This window comes from Pagrus pagrus, assembly GCF_965226575.1.
Source record: "Pagrus pagrus genome assembly, chromosome: 7".
In the NCBI taxonomy this organism is placed as follows: Eukaryota; Metazoa; Chordata; class Actinopteri; order Spariformes; family Sparidae; genus Pagrus; species Pagrus pagrus.
The window spans coordinates 17,722,904-17,744,214 of NC_140191.1; the positions used below are offsets into that span (position 1 = coordinate 17,722,904).

The following is a 21,311-nucleotide window of genomic DNA, read 5'->3' on the forward strand; positions in this document are numbered from 1 at the left end:
CCCAAAAAGAGACTATAGACTATAAGAAACTAAGCAAAATCTCTTCTTCAATGATAATTTGATGTTGACAGAAAATAAGAGGGTCTGTTTGGAATATTTTTCCTGGGCCTTAGTTTCAGACCCCTGAATCACCCCCCACAGCTCTGAAGATGAAATGGCAATTATGTTAAGTGTGATTACAGATTGGCAAAATTGGGCCACCTGATGAACACCTCTGTCAAATTAGACAAAAAGTGTGTAAAGAGTCCTGTGAGGACACAGAATGTAGAAAATAATCTGAACTAGAGCTTCATCAGTATTAAAGGATTGTTAAAGATAAAGACTGGAAGAAGGAAGACGCATGGGCTCAGTAACACAGTGATGACTCAGGGCCGCGTGTCATTCACGCCGCTACAGCAGGTGGCGGTATGTGGTGCAGGTTATCGCGTGCCTGCTATAACAAACAAAGGAACAGACGAAGAAGAATCCGATTTAGGAGAAGAAGAAGGAGGAAGTGTTGTGTGATTTCTTTCTATTAGGGTGTATTGGCGACTATTCTCTGACTTTTTTTGGCTTAAAATCATCAGGTAAATCATCACATGAATGTACATTATTATAGTCAATCAGAAACATTACAAAATGACTCCACACCGATCCTGGAGATCGATATTAGTTACTGCTACGACTGTTTTTAGCAGTCGGGCGTACACTGCTAACGTATCGAAATGCTAATGCTAGCCTGAGGTAAATTGCGAGTCATATGACCATTTTAACCAGGTCAACAAGCACTAGGAGGCGGCTTCAGTGCTCGGATATTATACACTTTATATTAGATGACTTTGCCTTAATCATGTCCAATCCAGTAGTGAATCGTGTCTTAAGCGTAGACGTAGCTAGCATCGCACTTTGTGACTGAAGTTTCATGTCTTTGGGTTGCTGTCTCCAGCTGCACTGTAACTTGTTTGTTTGTTTGTTTGTTTGTTTGTTTGTTTGTTTTGTAGCAAGATCCACAAGTGTTCACGATGAACCTGGAACGACTCCCAAACGAGGAGAAACTCAGCCTATGCAGAAAGTACTATTTAGGTGAGAGTAATTACTGTTACAGATACACTTTACAGATTGACATTAATATTTTTATTGTGTCTCCTCTCTTTTGATTTGTGAATTCTGGATACATGCCAGTACTATTAAGCCTCCATAAATTGTATATATATTCAAATAATTTGTGTCAGTCTCATTTAGGTGAGAGGGAGGAAAGGTTCATCTAGTTTTAGTAACTGGGGAGCTCTTGTGAAGCAAAGCATGAGCAATCTCGGGTATATTTGCTCAAAAGTAAATTCAGTAGTATTGTCACTTAATATGTTTTTAATTTTCATCTTTTTCCTAAGCTGGATTTGCATTTCTCCCATTCCTGTGGCTGGTCAATGTTGTTTGGTTTTTCCGGGAGGCCTTTCTAAAGCCAACCTACACTGAGCAGCTCCAGATAAAAGCTTGTAAGTGTCAGAACTGCCACTATAATACCAGAGATTTAACAAAACGTTACTGCATTTATTTTATAATAATAATGTGTATTTACAAAAGGTATGTTCAATTTAATTTACATTTAACCTTTATACTATTGCACTACAATCCGAATGCACACATTGAACAGAATGTGTTCATGTTTTTTTCTATTATTGTCAAACTGCTGTAATGAAGTTACAGCTCTTAATTTCTTAAATCCAACATTTCTTGTCAAAAAAAAATATTAGTAGCTTCTTAAGTAGGGTTGAGCAATGATTTAATGTAATTATTGTATCATGCATGAGATCTAAAATGCCATATAGTACAATACTTAAGTATATATTGTTGTCATATTTATATCAATACAATTCTGTAAGAATTAACACTAATTTAGTCCATATTGCCCATCTTCATGCCTAAGCCTATAGAGTAGGACAAAGTATACCTCACACATTTCTGGCTAGCTGAAATTTACAGACATTTACTTCAGCTTCCTTCAAATCAACAATTAAGTCAGTGAATGTCCTTATGGTTAGTATTTGCTATTAAAATATTTTCCCTCATAACTCTCCCTCCGTGTACTTTTGAAATGCTATCAAGCTACTTATTTGCAGTTTTATGAACTTGATGGGTTTTTTTAAGAGCTGTCGGCAAATCTAGAGCATAATATGATATCTGTGTTCTGACCATTGTTTTAATGCAAAGTAATTATCTGCCTTGTGTTTTTCCTCTAGATGTGAAGCGGTCAGGACTGGGGTTGCTGTTTTGGGTAGCATTGCTCACAACATGGATTACTATTTTCCAGCACTTCAGAGCTGAGTGGGGGGAGGTGGGAGATTATCTGTCTTTTACGATCCCACTGGGCATTCCTTGAGACATTTTTTGATGACAGCTCTTTTGAAAAATCAGTTGATCCACTACAATGGACCAAAGAATTTTCTTTCTTTAACTACAGTAAAAGACGGGGGTGACTGGAGCTAAATTCAATGACTGAATAAAGTTAACAGAGTAATCCCTTATGTCTTTAAAGGGTAACTGCTGTAGGATTCGAAAATTCATGTTTTTTTTAATGCTTGCTGAGGCATTTCAGAAAGTTCTTTGGTTTAAGAGTAGGCTAATTAATCTTGTATAGCAGGCAATGTTAACTGTCATGGCAGCATCTAACAGTAACTAATGATGAAGCTGGATGTGCTTTTGGGTTTGTTCAAGACATAAACAATAGAATCAACAAGCTTTTTTTTTTCTTCCTTGACTTAAAATGTTTATTGTTTGTGTGTGATTGTGCTCCCAAAACTATTTTTACTTGTGTATGAATGACGAATAAAAAAATTTCCACAGTGCTTCAATGTTTTTACTGCATTAACTGTATTTCCAAGTCAGACTGTCATACCTGTGTTGGAATATCCCTCAATATCCTAAACATCTGTATGCCTTTTATCTGTGGTGACTCATCTGTGAACTATCTTCCCCATATATACTCCTAGTGTTCTGCATTGTAACAGAAGTCTCCTAAAGTCTGGACAATCACTGGCGCCTGTTGTGAAACCCAATAACTTGATCCCTCCAAATGTCGCCACTTCCCTGTCCTCCTATATGAGTCATAACATAATCAGGGCCATTTTTAGTCACTCCAGTCAAAGCTTAAGTGACAGCTTCTACATTACTAACAGGGAGAACATGTGCCTGCATTTTAACTGCTGACTTCATGAGAGTGTGCCAAGAACAAGTCAGGAGTATCAGCACGTTCTGTGCTTTTCATAAATCAGGGAGTAACTTAATAAAACAAATTTATGGGGAGTAGTTATGGAGTAGATTACAAAGAATCCTTTTATGGACTTAGTACGTTATTTCTAAACCTTTTGGGTTTTACACTGTGTGTGTGGATACTTTGTATTTCACTTTAATCCAGAAGAAAATGTATTTTTTACTTGTTGACAGCCAGTGATACAATGTAACTAAGTACATTTACACAAATACTATAATGATGTACAATTTTGAGGTACTTGAGTACTTCCGTTTATTGCTATCTTTTATTTCCACTCCACTATATTTTGGAGGCAATAATTGTACTTTTTACTCCACTCCATTTATTTAATAGCAACTAGTTGCACTTACAGCGCATTTTTCAACTACAATAATGTAGTTTATTGGCAACAACTTGGGGAAAACAAACACAAATTCTGATAATTGTTCTGATTCTGATAAATGTTTTAAAGGGGCACTATGTAGCTTTGGTGAAAATCAAACTCCCAATTTTAATACTTACGATATTAATGAGGTACTAATGCAAACTCAGAAATATGTATTTTTTCCATAACTGAATACACAAACTTTTCTCAGAGGAAAATAAGGTTCCCAGAACACTGTTTGAAGCTAGGAAGGTGGCAGGGTCCGCCACATATAAACAAAGTAAAACAGTACGAAATTGTGTTGTCCTTTAAGGTCAGTTTTATTTAGTTATTCAGTCATGAAAACAAAGAGAGTTTTGTTTACTTTGTTAAAGCATAAATAATCAACAAAGTCAACAAAGATCTTTCTCTTCTGACTAAAATTTCTTCCCTAAAACTACATAGTGCACCTTTAACATTGAGGTAATGCTACTTTTACTCAAGTAAATGATGGGAATAGTTGTTCCACCAGTGGGAGAGTGCGTGATGGGGGGTGGGGGAGTGGCAACACACGTGCTCTGGCATGTGTACGGGACGTCCCTGCTGTCACTGTCTGTCCGGCATCTGCTCACGAGGGTCAACAACATCGTCTTTTGAACTTATTTTTGGATAGACCTTCCTTAACAACCGACCTTATACATATAACAGTTCTTATAACTTGTACAGTCTGTTCCTATTGGTGCCATCATCCCTTGGATTTAAACTGCAGGCTACAATAATTGGTAATAGCTCATAAACGCAGTAATTGCCAATAAGCCTGCAACAGCTGAGTCACTCCCCAAACAATACACTCTTATCCTATATGGCTCTGCCCGAGCACCCAAGGGTACGCATTAGTCCAGAACATAACAGAAGCAAGGTGCCCCACTATGAATTCCCCCCTCATTATGCAACTCCAGTATAAAACAGACACACCATGACACAGGCATGTCAAGCACTCAGGAGGAGAGGAACTTGGAGACAGACAGACGGGCGCACAGCTCATCAGCAGGAGGCTTCTCTCTCTGGGGAACACAAGCAGTCAAACAGGGGCTGGACTTTCCTGTGTGCACACTCATTTGGTCAGGGAATTTATAAAGAGGTAAGTTGTGTCCAGTGTGCTCTGTAGTCTCTCATGCTGTAGCCTCAACTGCTCTCAAGTCAGCTCTTCTTTTTGTTGCATTTTCTAATCAGATATGGATTTCATCCTGCCACCCACTCTGCCAGCTGGTGGTATCCCATGGGAGAAGGTCTTGCCACCTCTTATTCCTCGGCTGAATGGGACTTATGGACAATTCAAGTGGTCCCCAAAGTTGCTCATCCCAGAGACTGATAATACCAGCTCTGCAGAGGTAGGTCATTCCAGAATCAGAAATACTTTATTGATCCCTGAGGGGAAATTGGTACGTTACTGTTGCTCCTTCTGCAATAAAAATACTGCACTATACAGTGATTTTAATATGATTTAAAGGAAAGATAAGAAACATTTATAAGTAAAAGTAAAAAAGCCTTCACAAGTCACAAAATATAAAATAACTGTTTAAAAAAATGTATGTGTATTAAAGGGGCACTATGTAGTTTTGGAGAAGAAATTCCAACTCAGCATTGTAATATTTACAATATTAATGAGGTAATAATACAAACTCAGAAACATTTATTTTCCATGAGTGAATAAACGAGCTGTTCTCAGAGGTAAATAAGGTCCCCAGAACAGTGTTTGGAGCTAGAAGGGTGGCAGGGTCTGCCAAATATAAACAAAGTAAAACAGTATTAAACTGTGTTGTCCTTTCAGGTCAGTTTGTTTATTCAGTCAAGAAAACGAAGAGTTTGTTTATTTAGTTTGTTTAGGCATACTATATAAGGCTTTCTCTCCTGATTAAAATGTCCTCCCCAAATCCATAAGCCTTTTACAACCTGTTCAAAAGGCTAAAAATCTGCTCTGTCCTCTCTAGAGCTGCAACGATTAGTCGATTAGTTATCAACTATAAAAAATCGGCATCTATTGTGAGAATGGATTAACTAGTCATTTCTCAAAGAAAAAAGTGCAAAATTCTCTGATTCAAGCTTCTTAGGTGTAAATATCTTCTGGTTTCTTTACTCCCCTGTGACAGCAAACTGAATATCTTAAGGTTGTAAAGAAAAACATTTTGAGGACATCTTTTTGGGCTTTGATTAACATTTTTCACCATTTGCTGACTTTCCTTTTTTTTTTAAAACCAAACAACTTATCAGTCAATTTGAGAAGATAACTGTTTGGTGCAGCCCTGATCCTGTCACTTTATCTGAAAAAATATATATAACAACAAAAAACATTGACTTCAGGTCCACTAGCTTTTCCAGAGCTTCAGTAGATGAAAACACTGAGATGTTAAAAGCTCCAAAACAGCTAGTAAGAGTTTTTTCACACTAAAGTTTTCAAGATCAAGATGAACTTTGATACTCAAATGTTGTGAAGGATATTTACTATATTAAGTGCAGGGTAGAAAAAAGGTATTATCAAGTACTTTATTTTTATTTAATGACACACACTATTTCTTCTCATGTTGGCAGGTGAACTGTGATGACAGCGGCTTTACAGTTCAAGTTGATGTAAAGGACTTCAACCCGGAGGACCTCATGGTCAAGGTGATAGGAGACTTTGTGGAAGTGCAGGGAAAGCATGAAGAGAAGAAGGTTGGTGTTCTGTGAGGAGTACTGCTGTAGTTTTTGGTTTATTTACAATGTTGTCCTCTAAACTTGTATTCATCTCTATGTTTTGTTAGAAGGGTGGTCCAGGCTTTACAACGAGACAGTTTAACCGCCGCTACCGGATCCCAAAGGGAGTCCACACCATGGCTTTGGAGTCAGCGGTCTCTCCAGATGGCATCCTGATCATATCTGCACCGATGCTACAAACCGAGAACTCCAGACTCATGAACTGATCACATTTAACACCAAAACACTCAAATCTCTGCCATCTTCACCATGTATGAAAACAAATCCAACAGAACACACAGGCATGAACAGAAATAACTCCAGGCTCCTCCAGTCACACTCCACGTCTGCCAAAAGACACATTTGTTGTGCTCCTGGCTCTGTTCTAATATTCCCTGCTCCTTGAGGTTTGTATATACCGCCCTGTTATTACTCATCGATCTTACATAATGTTTCATGGAACCAGTCTTTGTAAATATTCTGCGTTCACAGCTAAAACTGCTGCTTGTTTTGTTTTTTTGTGCAACTTTTGTAAAATGCACTGTATTGTGATTGTGTTTAATGATGCACACAGACATATCTCCAAACTCTTTAATGTGGAATTATTTCTTCAAAAAAATAAACTTTATTTCTTTATAAAATAAAAAAAAGAGACTACGTCAAGTTGCTTCTTTCAAATGTTTAAGTTACTTGTTGCTCGTCCTGAAGATCGTTCAACATGGAGTCCACTTCACTGAAAAGGGAAAATACAGTAGATTACAAAGAGCTACATGTATTAAGATTAACAGCCTTCTGTGAACAACATCATTTAACATAAATGCTGACAGTCAATGTGGCTCGATGAGGAATTAAATGTATAGGTTATTATTTTACCTGATCTGCTCCTTTACCCACGTTCTCTGTTTGCGAAGGACTTGCAATAAAGGGTCATCTTCAAACTCTTTTCCATCTGAATCTGAAAAGGAACAAATAGTGTTATTGAAGGTAAATAAGAGAGGACCAAGACTGTAAGTTATTGTTCTACTATTTAAACCCCCAAAAGGCAGTATTGTGTGTAGTTACAACTACAGCAACTTCAACATGGATCACAAATGTTAGTCAGGTACAAATACCAAGCACGAAAAAGAAAGTTCGAGAGGGTTTTGACCTCAAGGGTTTCGGAATGTATGGAGTGCAAGCTATTCATGGGTCAGAATATATTCTCCACAGTTAACCGCAGGGTAAAGGTTGATGCTCTTTGCTGCATTAAGCTCACCCTCAGCCTCTTGCAGCAGCTGTGAAATGACCTCCTTGGAGTTCTGTGCGTCGCATGGAGGGACGGAGGATTGAGGAGCTGCAGAGGCGACGCAAGAAGGAGTTACCGATGGGACATGGCTCCTTTGTGCAGGAGATGAATCTGCCGTAGGGAACAGCACCTCTGAAACTACCTGTCAACAACAAGTCAACACCCTACTGGTTAATGCAGCTTTTAAAAAGGACATTGCACCTTAACATCAGTGATGGCAGCACAATTCAAAATCTGTGCTAAATGGGTCATAAACGAAGAATAAAACCAAAAAAATAAAAACTAATACTGAAACTAATAAAAGCTAAACTAAAATGAGCAAACACTAATATAAATAGAAACTAATAAAAGTACAAAGCTATGATAACTGGTTTAAACAAGTGTGAGTGGGTAGAAATCTTTGCAGCTTGTGCAAGTGCTGACCTGTCCTAAGGCGCTGTGGATTGGAGAAGTTGGTGGTGCATAATCGTCAGTATATCTCTTGGAAAACACCTGGGTCCTGTTCTGCTGCTGCTGCTGCTGCTGCTGCTGCTGCTGCTGCTGCTGCTGCTGCTCTGGCCCTGGCATGACCTTTTTGGGAATTTTGTGATGCGTAGAACTCTTGTTTGTAGACCCAGGGACATCAGCATGTTCCCTATCCACAGTATATCTGCAAGAAAAATGTTTATTAAGCATTCTGACTTTTTGAATTTTGCACATTGTGTGCATGTTTCAATACTTCACCTTGATTTATTCTGCTTTCTGGAGGGCAAGGCTGTCTTCCTCTCTGACTCTCTTTTCTGGGCTTTCCTCTCAGAGGTTTTGTGGTGACTAGGCCCCTCTCCTTCTACAGCTCCAGATGAAGCAGGCGGTGCGGATGTTATATGTTCACAAACAGGCTCATCAATAAAGCTACCCACTGAGTCTCTGGGGGCTTGTGTCTTTTTACGGACAACTTTGCCGTGGGATTCATCGATACTTTGAGAAATGTTTGGTTGCCTGCTAGCATGAGATGACTGTATGGGACAGGGCAAGACATCGCAGAGAAAATGCATGTGAGCAGGAACATGGGCGATGGCCTGGGGTTGAGACACTGAAGAGCCAGAGACAACAAAGGCAGGGAGAGGATGTGGACCTGACGCTGGGGGACATGGTGCATGGGCCTTGCTGGTTTCTGGAGTACTCTGCTGATGCAAAAAAAGAGGACATTTAAATTATTATTAAATTATTATATAATAATATTGAAAACAAAAAATATGGAGTAAATATCATACACTGACTCCAACCTTGTAAGGCTGTCCACTGGCTGAGGGATGGCTTAAGCTGGAGGCCTGCCAGCTAAATGCGGAACCATGAAGACTGGAGTGTTGCAGCGGCTGGGGCCACTCCCTGGCCTGCTCAATCTTTCTCCTTAAACGCCACTGGAACAAGATGTCCTCTTCTGGGCGTGCAGGGGGCACCAGAGAAGGAACATCAGAGGATTTCTGGTAGGACGGAGCATGAACTGAGTCCGACCTGGCCTTCGCTGTAAAAGTTAATAAACACATTGCACCATAGCACTTGACACAGCAGGAAGTTTAAAGACACACGCATGAAAAAAGAGGAATCATCTTCTATGAAATGTGCAAGGAGGATCAGCATTGAGGAAGTTTGAATTAGAAAACTAACAAAAAATCTTAAAAATGAGTGTTACACCACACTCTTGCCTCACCAGTAATAGATTTAATCATACTGGGAATCAAAGGTCTTCGCAGCGGCTCATCTACGCTGACTGGAGAAGAGAAATCGGAGCATCCAAGGCCCTCTGAGCTGACATGTCCATCACTCAGAGAATATTCACTGTCAGAAAGACAAAAAGTTACTTGCAACCCAAGGAATGAATTAATTCACCATTAATGCTACTTGCTGGTCATCATACTCTCTCAGCAGAAGTCTATTGGCCCTTTCTTGAAGCTGCAGTATCTCCGTGTCATCGAATTCACCCTGGGAGGTGTCTGACAGAATCTAAGACAAAACAGAACACAAACACTTATTAAGTCATCATTTAGGTTTTCTGTTGAAAACAAACAACTGAATCAGTCACATTATCTGGCCTTATATTGCTAACAAATATACGGGGGTGGGAGCAGGCTGAACAAGCCATAAAAGTATCAAACATGGTCGTAAAAGCCGATGGCTTCCCAGGCATTTGGTAAACACAGAAGTTTCCAAATGGACATGTGCTGTGGTGTTGAAATGAAAATATTTATATGCACTCTAAGTTGGAATAAGGTGTCTCTCCTGCAGACTGCTTCCAGGGCACTCATATAAAGCTGGCATAAACCAGGGCACAGTGCAGACCCAATAATCTATTATGACAGCATATGAAAATAATAAAAAGACGATGGAATAGTATTCAGTATGTTTCTTTTATATTTAGAGAAATAAATATCTATCAGTAGGTAAGTTTATCCTACAAGCAGTGCACCTATAATTGTATATTTATTCCCAGTAAGCTCGTAAGTGCACTCACGCTAAGGGATCCTCTGCATGGGGAAAGAGATCTGTCACGTTGACGCTGTCCAGCTGCACTGAAAAGAGCACGTCCATGGTCATCTTCCAGAGGCTGGATAACATCTGTTCAGATGAAGGGATTCCACAGAAGGATTGTACTCGCAAGTTTGCTTTCTACTTTGAACTTTAGGAGCTGGTAACAACTATTAACCCTTACATGAAAAAATAACACATTTACAATAAGTGTTAAGGTACCTTTGTCTGTTGTTTTGGTCGGTGTTGAAGTGGGAGGTAAAGATGAGGGTGACATCCACCAAAATGGCGGCTCCTTCTCTCCAGCGGCAGAATCAAATTGCAGGCGCTCTTCTCGACTCTGTGGTCGACCATGGCGAAAGCGTTCGATGTACCTGGGAGAGCAAAAGTCAGTGCTGATTATTAGTAGTGACTCAAGTAGTAACAGAAAGAAAGTGACTTTTCATTGCAAAAGAAAGGTTACAGTTCTGTTTAAGAAGATAACTCAGGGTATGGGCCTTGCCATGTGTAAGGGTATGGTTTGAATCTAAAGCGTACTTTGCCAGCACTGAATCCCGCTGAACTCCTGGCTCTGAGGAAACTGTGGATTTTCCTACTCTCGCAGAAGGTTTGGGCACCTCCATGTCAGATGAGGTTGAAGTGCTGGCAGGAGAAGATCCACATTCAGTGGAGGGCCAGGACTCTGCAAAGACAGGTTCTTCATCCGTGGCAGTTAAACGCCGGTGACTTTTCTCAGACCGCTGTTTGTGCTCTGGACTCAGAGTGTGTAACTGTGGACTGGGCCGCTGTTTTGAACGTACAGGACTCAAATTCTGCAGAAGTACAACAAAGTGACAGACGTGTTTGAGATGACTTAGGAAAGAAAAAAAAAAAGAGACTCATCAGATGTGTCTTGCAGTGTAAAGGTCACATACTGTTTTTTTCTCTTTCTTTGACAGGGACTGGTTGCGAGATGGGTGGTAGTGTGCCTTCCCCACCCTGGATGCTGGCTGGAAGGGATTCTGCCTTGTGAACACAGGTCCGCTGTAAAAACAACACTTATAAACAACTGTGACTATTGTTTAGGGTACTATAAAACTGTGATCTTTGGATCTTACCTGGATTTCATTACAGCTTGAGGACGTCACAGGTGATGGATAAGAGCACACAACACAGTCTGCACTTTAGTGTGGGTTTGATTTATGCCTGGTCCTGACTGACCTCTTTGACAATAACTTACAGGTGGATCAGCATGTCTGGCTGATTTGGTTATGAGGTCTTACTGTAACTTAAAAAGACGAATATCCACATTATCCACCGGCCTTCTGATCTGACTTGGCATGTTCACAAGAAAAGTTACCATGAAATCAACGCTAGTACGATACAACTTGTCCAGAAGATGGCGAATTAAGCTGCTACAGACGGTGTATTGTAGATACATTCATCCAACAAGTCCAACTTTTAACTGAAGACCAAACGACTTCGCTCTTTTGACATTTTCGATGAGACGAGAAGAAAGCGTCACTGTTTATGCCGATCGTTATTTACTACCAGACACACAGCCAATAGGCACCGAGTTTAATATGATGGACATACGCATTAACCAATCACGTAGAATGTCTTTGCTTCACAAGCGCCAATCAGATAATAGGAAACCGGCAGCGCGCGGAAGAGGAAAGTCTGTAAGGGCTATTCGTTTGTCAAAAACAAGCTAAGTTAGCAACGGTAATTTAAGCTAAAGCTACGGTCCGTCTTAGCTTAACAATAATACAACAGACAGTCTATATTATATTTTCACCGAATGTATGGAAACCGATGGGGTAGCTGTTAGTTCAACGTTAAAATAGATAAACTTGGATTAAGTTGTGCTCGTGAACTAGCTTTAACATTATCAAATGATCACTGCTAACGCAGAAGGTGGCTAACCAATTGTAAACGGTCTTAACCGCAGCTAGCTAGCTAGCTTACGTTAACGTTAGCAAATAAGCGTCCTGTGGCAAACCTACGTTATTACTGTCGGTTACACGTCGTTATCAGGTTAACTGTGCATGTCGGTTACCGACCGTGGACGACTGGTAGTACATCTCGTTTCCCCCCCCCAATTACAAATAATATAACCTACAGAGAAGTGGAGAAAATGCACCACGTAAAGATCAAGACTGAAAGGCCAGGTGAGAGTTTGCTTCCCTATGTTTTTCACGGACACATCCCATTATACATAAGACATTTTGATATTAAAGTCATCGTGACCTTGCCCATTGCATTTGGCAATATAGTAACTACTCCTATTCAGCGTTTAAGTGTGAGAATTTCACAGACATTCAATGTAAACTGGTCATTGTGGGTGTATTGTTTCAATAAAGCACGTACTATAAACAACTTGTATTATTACCCATGTAGATTCAGAGGGGACTGGTGCACGCAGCAGACTGGATGCTGTGCTACAGGGACTTGTAGAGAGGAGTGAAAACGAAAGGTTAGTAAAATTGTTAATTTTTAAAACTTATTTCATTATTGTAATCACTTTTCAATCAAACTAATCACCATCACTGTATGTTGAACAGGGAGCAAAATGAGGGTGATACTGGAAAAATATCAGCGGACTCATTAAGCAAGTATGGATTACAAATGTACTTGTAAACTTTTGTATGTATTTTGTATGATGTGCTGATGCTGAGAAGTTAATGAGTATCTGTTGGATTATTTCAACATTAAATATATAAAATGTAAAAGCTGTTTTTAAATTTCATGTTTCAATTTCTAGGGATTTGTCTCCATCATCTGCTGGAAAAAGGCAAGTGTTTTTTTGTTTGTTTTTAAGAAGAGCTGACAGTAACTCCGAAAGACATATATGTTTGACAGTTGTAGCTGGAAAAAAAACATCTCACTGTGGTCTTGTCCATGTCTGCATGTCTGCACACCATAATAGATTTATAAAACATCAACTGTTTGTGACTTTTCTGCACATGTTTTAAAGTCTCCATCCTTTGTTTTTTGTTTTTTTTTCCCAGGCCATCCGCTCGATTTCCACAGCACCGGAGGAAGAAGCGAAAAGAGATGGATGAGGGAATACCAGAGAGCAATCAGCATAAACAAAGTAAACAAAGCAAGACATCAAATCGTAATATTTGTCTTTTGTCCCTTAGTTACTGCCTTTTACTTCATTGTGCAGTATCTAACCTTTTCTTTACTTTCTTGCCATTTTCTGTTTTTCTCCATTTGCTAGATTCTTACATTATAAAGTTGTTTGATCGCAGTGTGGATCTGGCTCAATTCAACACCAGCACCCCACTGTATCCTATCTGTCGTGCCTGGATGAGAAACAATCCTTCTGTTCGGGAACCAGCTGCTTCCCCAAGCCCCTCACACAGCATGGTAGAAGAAGAGGTGAGGCTCCTATAGTTATCTTGGACAACTGGAATTTTCTTCAGAACACACAAACATCACCAAAAAGAACAAAATAAATCCTGTAGGGTATTAAGTGAGATTTCACTGAAAATTGTGAAACACTCATTGACTCTAGGCTGGATTGGTGACTTTCAAAATGATTTGGCTTCTTCCTTAGATGAGTAGGGACGCAGATATTGTTGGTGTCAAAAGTGATAGAGCGTTCATTATTGTTATCACTATATTGCATCAAACTTTGCAGTAGTACTATTTATAGAGCTTAATTGTGATAACACAACCTCATATTATTATGCAATGGATTTTATCAAGCCACACAAACACTGAACAGTGAACTGAGTCATGCAATAGCATTAATATATAATGCCATTAAAAACACCATGAATACGGGTGGGTTGGTTGAATTGTGTTGTGTTCACAGTGGGTTGTCATTGCCCTCTGAAAATGATGGTAGTCACAGGAATGATAATGGACATAGTCAACAGCATTGTCAAAGTCTCACAATCTGTATATTTCGCTACAGTACTGTACATAGTAAAACTAGTGTACCAGGATACTCCATTGCAGAGGATAGTAACTATAGCGTAACTATATAGTTACTATATATAACTTATTGCGTATATCTCTCTTTAGCCTGTGAGAAAGCATGCATGTTTGTTGTTTGAGGTAAGGTAGGTTCCTTTTGAGTATTTCATCTGTAGTTTTTCAGTGCTTTTCCCATCTTTGGAGTATGGGTGTTGTAGATATCTCAGCAGTAGTTATCTCAGAATTCCTGTAATTAAAACTGATTCTGCATTAGTGAATGACTAAACACCACCAGTGGTAAGTGACAGAACAATTCTTGCGTTTGGATTTTGTAATTTTAAAACTTAATTTAAAACTTTGGCTCTTAATCATCAGTATGATAAGTATTTTCTGTGAAACAGGGAAATGATCTCTAAAGCAAGTATTTAAAAGAGTACTTACAGTACGTACTAGAAAGTATTTGTAATGTTTTGCTCTGCTCTAAAGATAGCATTATGCCAAGGTCTTCAGGCATCACAACGCAAGGAATGATTTTTATGGTTGTAAAAACGACTGTTCCTCTGCTTTTCTTTCTTTTGCCAGGCTACTGACATGATCAATGGTAAAGGTCAGAATGTGTACAGGCTCCCTCCTCCAACCTCCTGTCCAATCAGCACATCTGGCGAACCCATCAATCTCAGGATCCCACAGACTGAAAAGCCCACCATTACCAAGGTTCTGTGTAAAAAACGCATGAGAATTATTGATGGTGTTTTACTTGCATATCGATGTTAAATGGCACACGTCTATTATTTCATCAAATTCATGACTTGTGAGGTTAACTTATAAACTGTTACTAACTAAATCTCAACATTCTGTCTTTACACAGTTAACAGAGTCAGTGCCTCTATCAGGTTCGCTCATATGTGACCACATGGAACGTTGGAAAAAGATACGGCAAAAGTATGTCCCAGGTGGAAAAGCAACTTTTGCTTTTGTAGAAAATGATTACTCACATTTTCGTCGACCAATTTCCTGTTTATAACCAACACAGTGCATCCGTCTTGTCAACATCTGTAACAGCTGACCAAAAAGCTTCAGTTGAAAACAAAATGATTTTCTAACTGGGCTTATCTGAACAGACAAGTAGTTGTTGTGGCACGCATTTTAGCATCTGCCACATAACCATGAACAATCCCATCCACTGTAATTCGTCTCTTCAGTGGTTGTCAAATCTAATTTGATTTCCTTGTACAAAAGAAATGGTTATTAAATTACTTTTGTGTGACACATACACGAGACGCATATAAGCTAGCCCATGTGGAAAATGTAATTTTACTAATTTCTCAAGAACGTAGAAGAGAGACTGAAATTCAAAATATTTGTCAGACATAAGTGAATAATGCCATGATCGTCATATATTACGTTTACATTCCATTACATTAAATACACCAATCTTTTTTGCTCCAAAATTTTTGCATGCTATATTTTAGCATGTTGGATAAAAATGACCATTCTCAAGGTTAAAAACTGAAAAACGGGTTTCAAAATTTGAACTAAAGGATTTACAACAATATACTTGAATTGTTATGAAGTCTAGTCATGGTGCACAATTTGTCTTAGTGTTTTTGAAACAATACTTAAACTGTAGCTAAGCCATATTGGTCTTTTTTTCAGATGGAAGGAGTGCTCTAACAAGAACCAGTTACGATACAGCGAGAGCATCAAGGTCCTCAAGGAGATGAAGGAGCTCTATGATCGCTAACTGTCTTGCAGCTCTCCACCACAGAATGGACTCTATGCAGTTGGAAAGGAGCCATGACGTAACAGTCAGTGTCTGAAAACACCTGCCATCTACTCGGTCAGACTCATAGGAAAGCATGAACACAACAACCCTGAGCCTTATAAAGACTATACGTCCTATGCATTGCAGGAAATAACATTTTGATGTTAAGTTTGTTGCAATTTTTGTTTGTGATACGGACTCTTTTTATTCATAAAAATTCTGCGTAGATGTCTGATTAAATTAACTTGTTTATCAGTAGTACTTTTCCAGACACTGTGACATCCTCAACATTAAAAAGACTGATTTAAGTCTGTTGTGTTTCTTCTACTTTCACATGTCCTCTCATAATTTAGCAGCTAAGATAGGTTTGTCTTACAGGATTTGATTATTCCATAAGAGTAGCATATAGATAACACTTGATATCCACCATGACTCATTCTTTTGACACAAAACTCCAGCTTGTTAGTTATTTATCAACCGTCTGTGCCAGAAAAGGAAAGCAACAACTGGAGATGAAATGAAACTTGACATGTTCTTTGTTTCTGTGGTGGAAAGTAACAGCATAGTGATGAAAAACAAGTAACTAATATGTTCAGCATAAAGACCCTGGGAATTGCAAGTTTGATTAGTTGCCAAACATTGGATCAGGAATATGAAATTGGAAAGGTACAAACAGCTTTGGAGCAAATGTTGGAGGAAGTATTCACATCCATTACTTAAATTAAAACATTAATACTGCACAGTAAAAATACTATGTTACAAGTAGAAGTCCTGCATTGAAAGCTGTATTCAAGTGTAAGCAACAGTACTCAGTGCAGAAAAGTGTCTCCTGTGCCAGTTTTTATGCATTACATCATTACATTTTTATAGTTGTGCTTTAATGTTAAGGTAGGATTTTACTGTTGTAGTTGGTTGCGGTAGAGCTCATTTTGAGCTACTTTATTTTATATGGGACTGCATCTAAAGATTATCTTAATTATAGATGAATCTTTTTACTTTCTCATCAATGTTTTTTGTAAACATTCTAAAAATAGTCAGAGATGCTGTCACAATTACCCAGAGCCCAAAATCACACCTTCACAAAGCTTTTTTCAAACCTCAAAGTTATCAAAATTATTAAAATGATCAAAAAAGAAATCACAATGCTTCATTTATGAAGCTGAAACCAAGAAGTGTTTTTACATGACAAATGATTTTCAAAATAGAATTCATTTTCTGTCAGACAGACAGACTAATGGATTAATCAACCAGATGTTGTTGTTACGCACTGTTTTTTGGACGCATATTTGCATCGTTATGTGAGGAAACGGGCTCAGAGCATAACCCCTTACTGTTCCATACAGAAGTCGATGGTTGTCGCACCGCAAAGTGCTGGCACGTGTGTGTGAGCTGCGGGAGGAACTAAAAGGGTTTAAAAAAAGGGTGAACTGATGAGTGATGCGATAACGCAGAGCTGTTTGCAAGTGGTGAGGGGTGTTCGAGGCTGTCATGCTTGACAAATATATTTCAGCATCTGAATGAATTGAACACACGAATGCAAGGCCGAAATGAAAACCTGCTCGCATGCACAGACAAAATAAATGGATTCCAGTCAAAGGTGCACCTCTGGCAATAACACCTGGAAAGTGCCAACCTTGACATGTTCCCCCTCACTCAGAAATGGCAAGGAGATGTCAACACTGCTGCACTGTGTGAGATAATAGGTAAACATTTGAAAACTCTCGAGGAGTAGTTGTCATTTTATTTCCCCTCAACCTTCAATGAATGCCTTGACCGGGTTAGGGGCCCATATAGCTCAGCAGCAGTTTTTTGAAAGAACGTGACTTTGCAGAAGCACGAGGCGTTAACTGAACTGAGACAAGACTGTGGTTTAAAGCTAAGCTTTGCTGATCTGCCTTTGGACAGTTTCTGGTTTTCTGGTTCCCCATTCTGGCAAACAGCTATTTCGACGTTGCTGCCATTTTCCACAACATATCTATGTGAGCTGAGCTTTTCAAGCAATATCTGCTATAAAAACTAAAAACAGAGAGAGACTGAGAGCTGTTGAGGAAGATATCGGCTTTGTGTTCATCTAAACAGGCCCAGGTTTCACATTGAGTATATGCTCTATTAGGCTACAATGTGTGTCATTCTGTAACATTTGTGGTTGGTGGCGTGCTGCGGGATTTTTTTAATGTAAAAAATGTGCCGTGGCCCAAAAAATAGTTTATTATTTTTATTTATAGCAAAATATATTTTAAAGTCATAGTTTTGTGTGTAAAAATATTAATTTGTAGAGTAACAAGTAACTATAGCTATTGGATAAATTTAGTGAAGTAACAAGAACAACTTTTCCCCCTGAGTTAGATTTGATGTGTTTAGAAAGGTGTATGACAAAAAAGACTCAAGTAAAGTACAAGTACTTCACATTTCAGTACTTGAATATATGTACTTAGTTACATTCCACCACTGTTTTTAGTTAAGAGTGCATAATGGAGGAAGTCAGTGCAGCTGTGATACTAAAACCTTTTAGGCCACTAACTGAGGAAGGCAACAACAAGATAGTAAGAGTAGAGTATGACATAGTGCAAAAACAGGCAAGTGTTTTGTGAGATAGAGAAGGAACTAACATGCCTCTAATAAGTGCAACAAAACTTTGATTTGTTGTTTGCTTTCAAGTCATCTCACAGTGGGTTAACTGAAAGAGAAGGCTATGGTCCATTTTGGAAACACAACAAGTCAATTGTTGATGAAGGTTCTCAGTCATCCAGGTCATAGTAAATCTAGGTGCTGTATCGTAGGCAACTGGACTTGATTCAGTTTCTTGTAGACGTTTCACCCTAGTTGCCTACGATATAGCACCTAGAGAAACAAGTCAATTGTTTTTCATTGTGGTATCCGCATCCGTCAGATAAAACACCTTCTGGTGGTGTGTACTCACATATGTCATGCAGAAAGAAGACCACAGCTTATCAACAGCATGTTTTTATTCACCATATTGAAATGCATACAGCACAGTTATTAAAGCTCGGTCTTATGTGACTGTATCATGGATGCTGCTATGGACAAATCACAATAACCTTGGGTTAATTACACGGAGCATTATGAGCTTAAAAGCATAAACATTAAACTGGTCTTTTTTTTTTTTCAAATGAATTACAGGCAATTTCATATCAGTGTAACACAACAGTTAGATGGTACAAAATAATTCATGACATTTTTCACATGCATTGTTATACAAAGAAACTTAAAGGCTATTTACATCTTAAAGCTGCATAATTCCCACACAGGTGTTTTCAATTATTCTGCCTGGTTAGACCTAGAACATATTGGGAGATATGTCATCAAACTATAGGTAAAGGTAAGAAATATATGGAAGTCATAACAGGTGCGACAAGTATCAGTTGGCGTTGTCTCGTCAGCTATAAGTGAAACACCTGTTTGTGAGTCGGCACTGTCACATAAAAAACATAATATTCTGGTATTTCATTATATGTATAGATGCACTGACCTGTCCATTTGTACAGTGCTTTTCTGACTGTTGCCGACAAGTTTGGTTTTAAAACACATGGACAGACTCTTAATCACTGTCTCTCCCAGTGAGGCCCATTTTGCATTCTGTGAAGGAAATGGCTGTGTCTTTCCTCTCCAGAGGTGCGGAAGACTCAGACTTCCGAGAAATCCGGGAAAGGTGTGAGGACAAGGAGCGAGAGGACATGAATGACAAGTGGTCCTCTGCCAGGGCACTCTCTAGGACATGGCATATGGACTGCCTGAGCTTCTTCTGGAATTCATCACACATGAAAACGTAGAGAATGGGGTTCAGGCAGCTGTTCATAAAGGCCAGGCCCCCACTCAGAGGACCTCCAATATGAACAACTTTCCAGAGATATTTGTCAGTGCCAGCTGTTAATTGTATAAAGTTAATCACATGGAAGGGCAACCAGCAGATGAAGAATGCCAGAATGATTGAGAAAATGATTCTGCGAGGTTTCTGTTTCCTGGTCCTTTGCAGGCGCCCTGCACGAACACCTATGGCCACATAACAGAAAAATATTACCAGGAATGGGATGACGAAGCCCACAACAAAGCGAAAAATGGCGAGAGTCAAATGTTGTTCAGCTGTCACTGATTCAGCGTAACCACAGTAAGTGCGGTCATCCCTCTCCAGAAGGTCACGAAAAGTGGCATATGGGGTGCTGCAGACCACAGCAGTCACCCAGATGACAGCACTTATGAGCTGAGCTTTGCGAGTGGTGCGCTTGTTTTGTGCCCACACCACCACCCAGATTGACAGGCAACGGTCCAGACTTATGGCTGTCAGAAGAAAGATACTGGCAAACATGTTGACAACGCCTAATAAACTGTTGAGCTTGCACATGATTTGTCCAAAAGGCCAATGGTGTCCTTTAGTGAAAGAAATGATCGTAAAAATCAGGAAGACCAGAAAGAGGAAGTCAGCCAGGGCCAAGTTGAGAAACCAAACTGAGTTGACTGTTCTCTTCATCCTGAAACCTGTCACGTAGATGACCAGACCGTTGCCCAGAATCCCAACAACAAAAGTCACACAGTAGATGACCAGGGTGACCCAATACAAGTAGTTGTGAGCCTCTTCCATCCTGACCTGCAGCAGAATTATTATCTAATGAAAAAAACGAGAGAGCTGTGTCACTACAGACATTAATAACCTCAACACATTCTGTAGGATACACAGAGAAAACAGAATTTACATGTAATTTTCACCATGTAAATGATCTTATGATTTTAATGAACTGTATGAGTTTTTGTAGTTTTTCACATAGTATTTAGGATGCTCCCCCCCGGCACATGTCCTATGCAATTAGCTCCTACTTTAGTACAAGACTGATGAGATGAAGTAGTCAGAATATTTTCTATGAAATCACAAGATGACTTTTTCCATTTCACTCAGTTTCTGTTATATGCTAGAAAATATTACCTTTGCATTCAAATGAAGCTTTATGCATATCTATTTAGGATCAGTTTAGCAAGAAATGATGGTAGACCGACTTTCTGTTAATGCAGTTTTAAAGCAATGCAATTATATGTTTAAAGTATCTTACCAGTGCTCAAATTTCTGGTGTAGGGAGAGTCTAAGTTGATCTCTATTAGGTTCTGCCTTTTCTCGTTCTCTGTCTAATTACTCCTCCTTCTCAGTTCATGCAGCTGCCAATGAGAGTGTACTTCTGCTGCCTTTATGAAAGCTTTGTGATATTAACATTTCTGCAGCTGAATCAATTGCAGGGCTCTTATGTTTATGTATATTCTAATGATATTGTATTATTATGTGATGACCTGATTTTTTCTACTACAAAATGGAATTTCCCTCAAACATGTCTCGATCTTTATCTAACAGTGGTTGATGTATGATGCACAGCTCACCCCATCCGCACAACCACACACAGCCGTCCTACACACAAACACTGCACCCTCACACTGTCACAATCCGGCCACTCATGAATGTAACAAAAAAAATTGCATCACACATGTTTTTGGGAGTTACGTTTTATGCTTGATTTCTCACAAA

The 21,311-nt window shown here is 39.2% G+C and overlaps 5 protein-coding genes across 7 annotated transcripts; 3 read left to right on the top strand and 2 right to left on the bottom strand.

The window, feature by feature from the left end:
• The first annotated feature begins 440 nt into the window (after nucleotides 1–440).
• On the top strand, nucleotides 441–2,822 carry psenen (presenilin enhancer, gamma-secretase subunit). Its single transcript, XM_084356967.1, has 4 exons — nucleotides 441–566; nucleotides 981–1,062; nucleotides 1,368–1,472; nucleotides 2,217–2,822. The coding sequence occupies exons 2-4, from the start codon at nucleotides 1,002–1,004 to the stop codon at nucleotides 2,354–2,356; spliced, it is 306 nt and encodes a 101-aa protein (XP_084213093.1). The 5' UTR covers nucleotides 441–566; nucleotides 981–1,001; the 3' UTR covers nucleotides 2,357–2,822.
• A 1,753-nt stretch (nucleotides 2,823–4,575) lies between these two features.
• Nucleotides 4,576–6,980, top strand: hspb6 (heat shock protein, alpha-crystallin-related, b6). 2 transcript variants are annotated; one of them, XM_084357507.1, is made up of 4 exons: nucleotides 4,576–4,731; nucleotides 4,824–4,981; nucleotides 6,180–6,302; nucleotides 6,392–6,980. In XM_084357507.1, the coding sequence occupies exons 2-4, from the start codon at nucleotides 4,826–4,828 to the stop codon at nucleotides 6,548–6,550; spliced, it is 438 nt and encodes a 145-aa protein (XP_084213633.1). In that variant the 5' UTR covers nucleotides 4,576–4,731; nucleotides 4,824–4,825; the 3' UTR covers nucleotides 6,551–6,980. The 2 variants fall into 2 exon arrangements, with proteins under 2 accessions (XP_084213633.1, XP_084213634.1); XM_084357508.1 differs by lacking the exon at nucleotides 4,576–4,731 and having other exon boundaries at nucleotides 4,748–4,981.
• Nucleotides 6,901–11,633, bottom strand: proser3 (proline and serine rich 3). 2 transcript variants are annotated; one of them, XM_084357504.1, is made up of 13 exons: nucleotides 11,211–11,633; nucleotides 11,028–11,136; nucleotides 10,651–10,925; nucleotides 10,336–10,487; nucleotides 10,100–10,203; nucleotides 9,506–9,591; nucleotides 9,299–9,426; nucleotides 8,874–9,112; nucleotides 8,332–8,774; nucleotides 8,032–8,257; nucleotides 7,579–7,750; nucleotides 7,197–7,278; nucleotides 6,901–7,056 (listed from the first exon to the last, which is right to left on the bottom strand). In XM_084357504.1, the coding sequence occupies exons 1-13, from the start codon at nucleotides 11,219–11,221 to the stop codon at nucleotides 7,005–7,007; spliced, it is 2,079 nt and encodes a 692-aa protein (XP_084213630.1). In that variant the 5' UTR covers nucleotides 11,222–11,633; the 3' UTR covers nucleotides 6,901–7,004. The 2 variants fall into 2 exon arrangements, with proteins under 2 accessions (XP_084213630.1, XP_084213631.1); XM_084357505.1 differs by having other exon boundaries at nucleotides 8,332–8,771; nucleotides 11,211–11,632.
• A 182-nt stretch (nucleotides 11,634–11,815) lies between these two features.
• lin37 (lin-37 DREAM MuvB core complex component) lies at nucleotides 11,816–16,095 on the top strand. Its single transcript, XM_084357506.1, has 9 exons — nucleotides 11,816–12,263; nucleotides 12,493–12,568; nucleotides 12,657–12,707; nucleotides 12,857–12,886; nucleotides 13,104–13,189; nucleotides 13,319–13,479; nucleotides 14,605–14,736; nucleotides 14,891–14,964; nucleotides 15,679–16,095. The coding sequence occupies exons 1-9, from the start codon at nucleotides 12,230–12,232 to the stop codon at nucleotides 15,764–15,766; spliced, it is 732 nt and encodes a 243-aa protein (XP_084213632.1). The 5' UTR covers nucleotides 11,816–12,229; the 3' UTR covers nucleotides 15,767–16,095.
• Nucleotides 16,096–18,741: 2,646 nt separating this feature from the next.
• On the bottom strand, nucleotides 18,742–20,898 carry LOC311259447 (chemerin-like receptor 1). The gene is made up of 2 exons (XM_084356591.1): nucleotides 20,848–20,898; nucleotides 18,742–20,408 (listed from the first exon to the last, which is right to left on the bottom strand). The coding sequence occupies exon 2, from the start codon at nucleotides 20,382–20,384 to the stop codon at nucleotides 19,347–19,349; it is 1,038 nt and encodes a 345-aa protein (XP_084212717.1). The 5' UTR covers nucleotides 20,385–20,408; nucleotides 20,848–20,898; the 3' UTR covers nucleotides 18,742–19,346.
• Between the last annotated feature and the right edge of the window lie 413 nt (nucleotides 20,899–21,311).